This window comes from Raphanus sativus, chromosome 3 (assembly GCF_000801105.2).
Source record: "Raphanus sativus cultivar WK10039 chromosome 3, ASM80110v3, whole genome shotgun sequence".
NCBI lineage: Eukaryota > Viridiplantae > Streptophyta > Magnoliopsida > Brassicales > Brassicaceae > Raphanus > Raphanus sativus.
Genome location: NC_079513.1, coordinates 8,314,552 through 8,323,626, shown reverse-complemented (window position 1 = coordinate 8,323,626; position 9,075 = coordinate 8,314,552). Strand labels below are relative to the sequence as shown.

The following is a 9,075-nucleotide window of genomic DNA, read 5'->3' as shown; positions in this document are numbered from 1 at the left end:
TTAATTTCGGCTTCTTTCATTTCTTCCCCTAAACTGAACTTCACAAGCGGAGTAAACGAAGACGACGACAAGCTTTTACTGACTTGCAAACTTTTCATTCGTCTCCGATCTCGAGACAATTGGGAATTGCGATTCTCTATTCACCGTTTTGTCCGCTCTCTCTCTCTCTCTCTCTCTCTCTCTCTCTCTCTCTCTCTCTGAACTTCAGAGTCTGAACCCTAGATTTCCTCTGGAGCTAAGATTGAGAAACTCAAAGCTTGTTTGTTTCTTATGAGTGATTCAACGATGATCATAGACGAGACGAATCGAAAGAATCTCATCTTCCTCATCTTACAGTTCCTTCACGAAGAGGGCTATTTGAAAAGCTTACACTTGTACGGTCTCCCTCTGATTTTGGGCGTTTCTCACTTACGGTTACAGTTTGATTTATGTTCTGTTTGTTTCTGTTATAGACTGGAGCAGGATTCGGGGGTTTTCTTTGATTATAGCTACTTTTCTTGTTTTATCACCAATGGTAACTGGAGAGACGCAGAGGACTACCTTTCAGCATTCACTAGTCCAGATGCTAATACTTTCTCAAGGAAGATGTTCGTTGACTTGTACAAGTGGAAGTTTTCTGAAGCAGCTCATAGGCAAAGCTTAATCCCTACTCTCTTTTTTTGCCAGTTCTGTTGATAAAATGCTCTCTGGTAGAAGGAATTTATAAAAGAAAGATTTTTTTTTTCTAATTCATACCTTTAGTAGATTTTCTTGTGAGGGCACAGAAATAAAAAACATGTTTCTTTGTCATGTTTTTGTATCTCAGAAAGCTAAACACTTTTTGTCTATATAACCTAAGAAAAAACATGTTTGTTTTCTTATTCAGTGGTGGCTCTGAATCTGTGAACACTTTCTCCAAGGATTTGAGACGGATTCCTGTTTTCAAAGATGATGGCTTTGAGGATTTGGTTAACGTGATTGCTGTTGAAGATATAAGGCAAGGATTAATACTAATATTAAGTAGCCTTGTAACAATTTTCCTTAATGCAACAGATCTGTCATTGAGTTTTTTCTTTTGGTGGTTGAATTGTTTATAGAATTCCTGAGAAAACTGGGAGCGTGGATAAAGCATTGGTTAGAGCTAGTTTGTGTGTTGAACTCCGCAAGCTAGCAGAAAGAAACCCTTCTTTATGTGGCAAACTTGTTTTTCCGAATTTGAATAAATCCGCACTGCTGTCCCTTATCTCCCTCATTTGTCCAAATTCTAGTGGGAGAATGGGAGGTTCCAAGGTGAAATATTTGTAAATTGTTTTCCTATCAGCTTATTTGAAAATGCAATTTATATTTTGCATTCATTAGTCTTTTTTTTTTGTTTCTGATCAGTGCGTTTCTTGTAGGAAGATCTCATTATCTTAATCCTTCAATTTCTCCATGAAGCAAAGTACAAGAACACTTTGCATAGGTAAAACCTCTGGAAAGATATGTGATTCTGGATTTTATTTATCTTTTCTTATTAATGTTGACAAGGTTTTCTTTCCGAAGATTAGAGCAGGAAAGCGAAGTCTTCTTCAACATAAATTATTTGGCTGAAGTGATGAAGCTCGGTGAAATGGGAAAGGCTGAAGAGTACCTGGCAGCTTTTACAGACAAACACGCTAATAAATACTCAAAGGCCATGTTTCTTGAACTTCAGAAACTGTCCACATCATGGTTCGTTTAGATTTGTTTTATTTCCTTGTAAAAAAGATGCTTGAGCAATCCTAGACTTAGGTTTCACTCTGATGAATTTTTTTTCTTTCTTCTGTAGGGAGGCTATAACCACATCTGAATCTCTTGATAACACGTCGCAGAAGACAAAACTACAAGCGTCTGTTGCCATGCTAGCCAAGAAGAATCCAGCACTGAAAGATAAACTCAGCTTTCCTGAGATGAAAAAATCAAGACTTTTAAAACTGATGAAGCAGACGTAAGGCTGCCAAAAAATGGGTTGCTTCCTAGTCTTCCTATTCCTTTCTTTTAGTCTTGATTTTCTTCACCTCATGCATGCAGTATGGACTGGTGGAGACCTCATTCATGCAACAATTCTCAGTCTCTGGAACATATCCCAGTAGTACAGTACCTTTGTGGCGAACCATCCTCTCTTGAAAACAAATTCAACAGAACGGGGCCAAGAACGAAGGTTGGTAACTGCAAACTTAACGAAATCAATCATCCATCCGAGTGCAGTACACTAGTTCTTCCTGATTATTGGTCAGATATAAGGGTATGTCTACTTTCTCCAGAATCTTATAAGACTTCCATTCTCACCTTTAATTGGTCTATCTATAGAAGGAAAACAAAAAAAAGAACTTTACATTGTTTAGAGTAAAATTATCTGTTGAATACCGATGGTGTTTGTTGATGTATGTTAGTCAAATTTGTCTTTTATATCTTCAACCACTGGGATCACATTGGTATTTGTTGGTTTTGCTAGATTGCATGTTTGACATATTCCCCTTCTGGAGATTACATTCTGGCTTTGGCAGATGACGCCACACATAAACTCTGGACGTGGTCGACTGCCCAAAATGATTTCTGCAAGGTTTTGACTCAGATGCCAAATTTGTCTCTCCTATATTTTAGCGCTGATGTCATGACTACTTACCCTATCTACTTGTTTTTTTCAAACTTTCTACTTATAGCATGCTCCTCGAATATTGAAGGAAGATGTATTTCCGAAGCCACGATTACATCAACCTATGAGTGGGGAAACTATGAAAAACGAAATAGCCGCCTCTGTTGAAGATTCAACGTCTTGCTTTGTGATCAAGGGCTCCTATCTTTTCTCTACTTCAGGAGCAAAAATAGCAGTTTTTGATCTGAAGAGTTTTGAGGTAACAAGCTTTCAAGTCCTTGCCCTTTGTGTCAAGATCATCAAATGATACTGTGTTGCATAAAAACTGCAGAGGGTTGCTGCTTTTGGAAGTCCTAATAAACCTAGAGCTACGCATTTTATATTTATTCCTGGTGATTTACTTGCCGTTGGGCTAGATGATGGCTCTATCCTCATCCATTGCTTATCCTCGAGAAAGGTAAAGACTCCCTAATATGAAACCGTTGTCTTAGTTTGTCTAGTGTAAAAAGAATATAGTAATATGAATCTGTAAAATGTGTTAGATCAAAGAAAAGTTGGACGGCCATGATCAGAGAATAACCTGCTTAGCATTTTCCCGCTGTTTTAATGTCCTCGTCTCATCAGCAGCTGATGGAAAGGTTTGTACATGCGTCTGTACAACAATGCTGTTTTCAGGATTTTCCTAAATTGTTTTTGTTTTCTCCAGCTTTGTGTTTGGAGCTCAAAAAGCTGGGTTAAGCTAACAAGTATTGACTCTATTCAAAACTTTTGCAACCGGCTTAACAATAAGGCCTCTCTAGTAACGCAAATCCAGTTTGACCCGTATCAAATCGAGCTACTCGTTGTCCGAGATAAGTGGATAAGTAGACACGCAGCTCCAACTCTAGATTGCCTTAGGCAGGTAAAAGGCAAACACTTTCTCTGATGATAATCCCCCTTTGCATCTAGTTATCTTATCGAGTTTAAACCAATAAAATGCTATGCAGTGGGTTCCTGATGAATCTGAAGCCGCAATAACTTGTGCTACATATTCTTCTGATGGTGAGATCATCTATGTTGGCTTTAGAAGTGAGTCTATAAAAATTCTCGACTCTGAGACATTTGTGATAAAATGTCGAATCAATCTGACTGCTTTTACTCAACCCATCCCCAGCAACATCAGGTACATTTTCTTTACCTGCACACGTTTCTTGTATTTGATCTAAAAAAAAGTCTGAAATCATGTGATCAAACTGGGATTGACACAGGGTCGTGGTTTATCCGGCTGTTGTAGCCGCTCATCCATCACATCCGAGCCAGATCTCTGTTGGGCTCAGTAACGGTAAGGTCATCGTTCTTCAGCCCTTGGGGAGAGGAGGATGGGGTGAAACAGCTGCACTTGAAGACGATGGAGATATTTCTGATGGCTCAGAGCATTGTTACTGACCGATGACCACATAGACTGCCTCAGTTTTTTTTTTGTATGTCCATCTGCCACGTGCGTTTTTCTGTTCTTTTTGGATGTATTCCGTGAAGGGTAATTCTTAATTAATAGATGTGTCTTGTGTGCATTATGCAACGTAAAATCTTAGATGTGTCTTGTGTGCACTATTCAACGTAAAGCATGTACCAAAAAGCTTACAAGTAAGTAATATTTATGATGAAGAGGATTTAAGGAGAGTTACTCTCCAAGACAGTTTTGTCTTTATTTTATTCTAGGGAGACACTTTGGTGGACTAACACATTTCTTATTTTCGAAGCTGAAAAAGATCATTTTCCCCTCATGCAAACGTTTATGCAAACGTTTCTTGTAATGAGTTTTTTTGTAAAATAATATAGATAAGAGAAAATTATTAGAATATTATGGAAAAGTTGGTTTATGACTAAAGTAACATAAATTATTTTAAACATTAAAATTTATATCACTAATTAAGTATCCACATCAGCAATAGAGAACATTCAACCATCTCTTTAATTACATAACATTGAAGGAAAAAAACACAACAACACAGCACAACTTCGTCGAAAAACTAAAGAAACCCTAACCGTCCTAAAATTGTTGTCGACATTGTGTTTATTCCCTCTTCCTCGAACTAACTCTCTGTCTTGTTTTCTCCGATATCGTCGTCCCCAATTGTTTCTACGAATTTTTTTCGATGCAATCGCCCGAAATCATCTTCTTTGCTCCATTTTTTCGAGTTTGTGGCGAGTTTTAATTTATGTTGTGGCTGAGTTACTTTTTTTTTACGGCTGGTTTATATATGCAATTGTGGCTGAGTTACTTCCCGCCAATCTTCGAAAATCTAGCTATAATAAGTGTGCATTCTGAGGAGAAAAGGCAAATACATTTAAAAAAAACCGGCAATTGCGGGATGTATTTAATTAAGTTTTTGTTTGTGATTTGATACCCATATTTGGATAAACTAATTTTTCTTCAGATCTGAGTGAAAAAGAAAATTGAACAAGAAGAGAATGAAGGAAACGAAAATAAGTGACGGATTCAGCAGAGACGACACAAAGGAGTTCATTGAAACGTGGATACATGGACGAGTTATCACATGAAAGGTGTAGAAAATTTGTATTTTTGGTTTTTTATGTAAAAAACATAACTCACCCATGTATTTTGTGTTTGACTAATGCTATGTTTACACTACTCAGTCGTGTCGTTTATATATCTCAGCCGTATCGTTTACATAACTCAGCCATACCTCAAACATACTGTAAAATCAGAAAATGTTTAAGTAACTCAGCCGTATCGTTTAGATAATTCAACCGTGTTGTTTATATAAATCAACCGTACCTCAAACATATCCTAAAATCGGAAAACTGAATTCAAGTACTTTAAGAAGTTATATTGAAGATCATCTTATCAATATCAAGTGAATAGTTTAACTTGACCTTGAGATATATCTTAATTATTTAAAGTTGTGTTGTGGGCAAGATTTCAAACAGGCCGGATGGTCGGATTTGAGAGGGGCGGCCGGATGGAGAGCAAAATGGTATATGTTTGTACCTGAAACAAAGAGAGATTTTTATGAGTTTTCTTATGAGTTTAAATGAAAGAACAGAAAGTAAACTAATGAGAAAATGAAGAACAGAAGCAAATATGATTTTTATGGGATTTCCAAATGCAGATTAAATGATATGAAAACTGAAACAAAATGAAACAAAAATCAAAGAACAAGGATAGGAAATGGTGGATATATATAAGTTGCTGGACTGAAGTCTCTCTCAACAAGAATAGTGGATGGGAGATGGATAGATGTGGGATTTGCTTACTGGACTGAAATCTCTCTCAAGGCAAATCGATGGGTGATGATGAAGTGATGAATCGCCACAAGCTTGGTGGTGGAAAGCTTGATAAGATCCGGTTGCTTCTAGCCAATTCTCTCAACAAGAAGACTTAAGGGTTTTGTTTTGCTCTAGGGGCAAACTGACTCATATATTTCATAAGCTAAAAAAAATACAAGGCTGCTTATAGTGAGGATTAAATACTCTGCAGCTATGCGCTTCTAGGGGACTTGAAGCAAAGCAACACGGACTCTCTTGTACTTCTAAAAATCGACACAAAGGCCTCAAACATCATGGGCTGACAATCTTGGACTCTAAAGCAAAGTCTAACAAATGCCTTGAAAATTATTGGACTCAAAGAAAGAAAATAAATAAAAGGCCAACAGTTTGCCCATAAGTTTATTAAACCAGAAAATAAATAAAAACAAACCTGAAATAAACCAAAGACAAAACCGGTTAGAAATCATAATTGATACTTACCAGCTTACCTTATTTAGCTCAGGTGGATTACTCAGAACCGGATGGAATTGGAGAGGGGTCTGAACCGAGATTGAATGTGGAAATGATCAGGCCGGTTCGGTTATGGACGATGGAAGAGAATTGAATCGGACCGGGCTGGTCTTGAACCTCTATGGAGCCGGCCGGGTCTTCAATCTTTAAGCCGGACATCTCTTGGATCAATAGCTGTTTGAGGACTTGATCAGTCATCTCTTGGACAGCCTTGGTAAAACCATTCCTTAAGTTCCTCGCACCTGACCTGGTAGCCGGACCCTTGTGAACTTGGGGAACCTCAGCTTGGGTGACCACAACATCCCCTCCCCCTTGAGAAGGTTCTGTCCTCAGAACTTCTTCATCATCTTCAAGATAGGGGGCCAAATCAGAAACATTGAACGTTGGGGACACCTTGAACTCTCCTGGTAACTCGAGCTTGTAGGCATTGTCGTTGATCTTCTACAATACCCGGAATGGTCCATCACCTCTAGGTGCCAACTTGGACTTTCTTTCAGCAGGGAACCGTTCCGGTCGCATGTGAAGCCAAACCCAATCACCCGGTTGAAAAGTAACCTCCTTGCGGCCGCAGTTGGGCTTGACCCGGTTCTTCTCAGCCTTAGTCTCAAGGGTTTTCTGAACCTGCTGGTGCATACTCTTGACAAACTCAGCCCGGTCCGCACCACTTTGACTAAATTGCATGTCCGGTGGCAATGGTTTGAAGTCCAACGAAATCTCTGGGTTAAAACCATAAACAACCTCAAAAGGGGATTGGTTAGTGATGGAATGCTTGGCATGGTTATAAGAAAATTCAATGAAAGGCAAGCAGCTTAACCAATTTCTTAAATTCTTACCCACCGTAGCTCTCAACAGCTGAGAGAGTGTACGATTTACTACATCGGTTTGACCATCGGTTTGTGGGTGGCAAGTGGTGGAGAAAAGGAGTTTAGTACCGAGCCTCTTCCACAGTGTCCGCCAGAAATGGCTAAGGAACTTGGTATCACGGTCGGACACAATGGTTCTGGGCACTCCATGTAGACGCACCACTTCCTTGAAAAACAAATTGGCGGTTTGGCTAGCATCATTAGACTTGTCACGTGGTATGAAGTGTGCCATCTTGGAGAACCTGTCTACAATAACAAAAATGGAATCTTTGTTTTCTATCTTGGGCAAGCCCATAACAATGTCCATAGAAATATCCACCCATGTTGCGTTAGGAATAGGTAAAGGCATATGTAAACCATAAGGGTGAGAGCGGGACTTAGTCTTTATGCAGACAGTGCATTTGGCGCATAGGTTCTCAACATAGCGTCTCATTCTCGGCCAGTAGAAGTGGTCAGTGAGAACGTCCAGAGTTTTGGTCCGGCCAAAGTCTCTTTTCCTTGAACAGAAACCCATCATGCTGATAGAATGGACCTACAACACCTCTGGTGGTACTAGCATAGAGTTCTGAAAAATCAGGGTCAGTAGCATAAGCAAGCTTAATATGTTCAAAACCCAAAATCTTAGCTTCCATGGTAGTAATGAGAGTGTGGCGTCTAGAGAGGGTGTCGGCCACTACGTTGTCCTTTCCCTTCTTGTACTTGATAACATAGGGAAATGTCTCCACAAATTCTAACCACCTAGCATGTCTCTTCTTGAGTGTGGTTTGGCCTCTCAAGTGTTTAAGGATTTCATGATCTGTATGAATAACAAACTCCTTAGACAAAAGATAATGTTTCCAAGTTTCAAGAGACCTCACTAGGGCATAAAGCTCTTTGTCGTAGGTAGGGTAGTTGAGGGCAGCTCCATTCAATTTCTCACTGAAAAAGGCTACATGTCGACCACCTTGAGTAAGCACAACTCCTATGCCCGTACCTGATGCATCACACTCAATCTCAAAAGTTTTATCGAAGTTAGGCAGAGTAAGGACTGGTGCATGAGTCAAACTATATTTAAGTTGGTTAAAAGACTCTTCTTGGGCAGGCTCCCAAGTAAAGGATACGTTCTTCTTGATCACATATGTCATGGGAGCAGAAATGGTACTGAAATCCTTGACAAACCGTTGATAAAAACTGGCCAGATCATGGAAGCTGCGGACATGTCCGATCGTGGTCGGGGTGGGCCAATCTTGTATCGCCTTGATCTTTTCCTCATCGACCTTCAATCCCTGTGAACTCACAACAAAGCCTAAGAATACTAACTGGTCAGTACAAAATATACACTTCTTGAGATTGGCATAAAGCCCTTCTTGCCTCAAAGACTTTAACACCTGCTCTAAATGGTCAAGATGGCCCGATAAGCACTGACTGTAAATCAAGATATCATCAAAGTAAACAACCACAAAATTACTGATGTAAGGCCTTAGAACCTCGTTCATAAGCCTCATGAAAGTGCTAGGGGTGTTGGTAAGGCCAAATAGCATCACAAGCCACTCATACAAACCTTGCTTCGTTTTGAAGGCTGTTTTCCACTCATCACCTTCCTTCATTCGAACTTGGTGGTATCCGCTCATAAGATCAGTCTTAGAAAACACAGTAGAACCACTTAGTTCATCCTACATATCATCAAGTCTAGGAATAGGGTACTGATATTTGATGGTTATGTTGTTGATGGCTCGGCAGTCCACACACATACGCCATGTGCCATCTTTCTTTGGAACTAGTAGGACCGGCACCACACATGGACTGAGGCTCTCACGGATATAGCCTTTGTCGATAAGGTCTTGGACTTGTCTCTCCAAC

General features: G+C 39.6%; 1 protein-coding gene across 1 annotated transcript; it reads left to right on the top strand.

The window, feature by feature from the left end:
* LOC108833450 (topless-related protein 4-like) lies at window positions 1–4,280 on the top strand. Its single transcript, XM_057006549.1, has 15 exons — window positions 1–374; window positions 453–632; window positions 866–976; window positions 1,077–1,269; window positions 1,377–1,441; window positions 1,522–1,689; window positions 1,787–1,945; window positions 2,029–2,242; window positions 2,453–2,560; window positions 2,661–2,852; window positions 2,925–3,050; window positions 3,136–3,231; window positions 3,300–3,494; window positions 3,580–3,755; window positions 3,841–4,280. The coding sequence occupies exons 1-15, from the start codon at window positions 271–273 to the stop codon at window positions 4,016–4,018; spliced, it is 2,265 nt and encodes a 754-aa protein (XP_056862529.1). The 5' UTR covers window positions 1–270; the 3' UTR covers window positions 4,019–4,280.
* The last annotated feature ends 4,795 nt before the right edge of the window (window positions 4,281–9,075 follow it).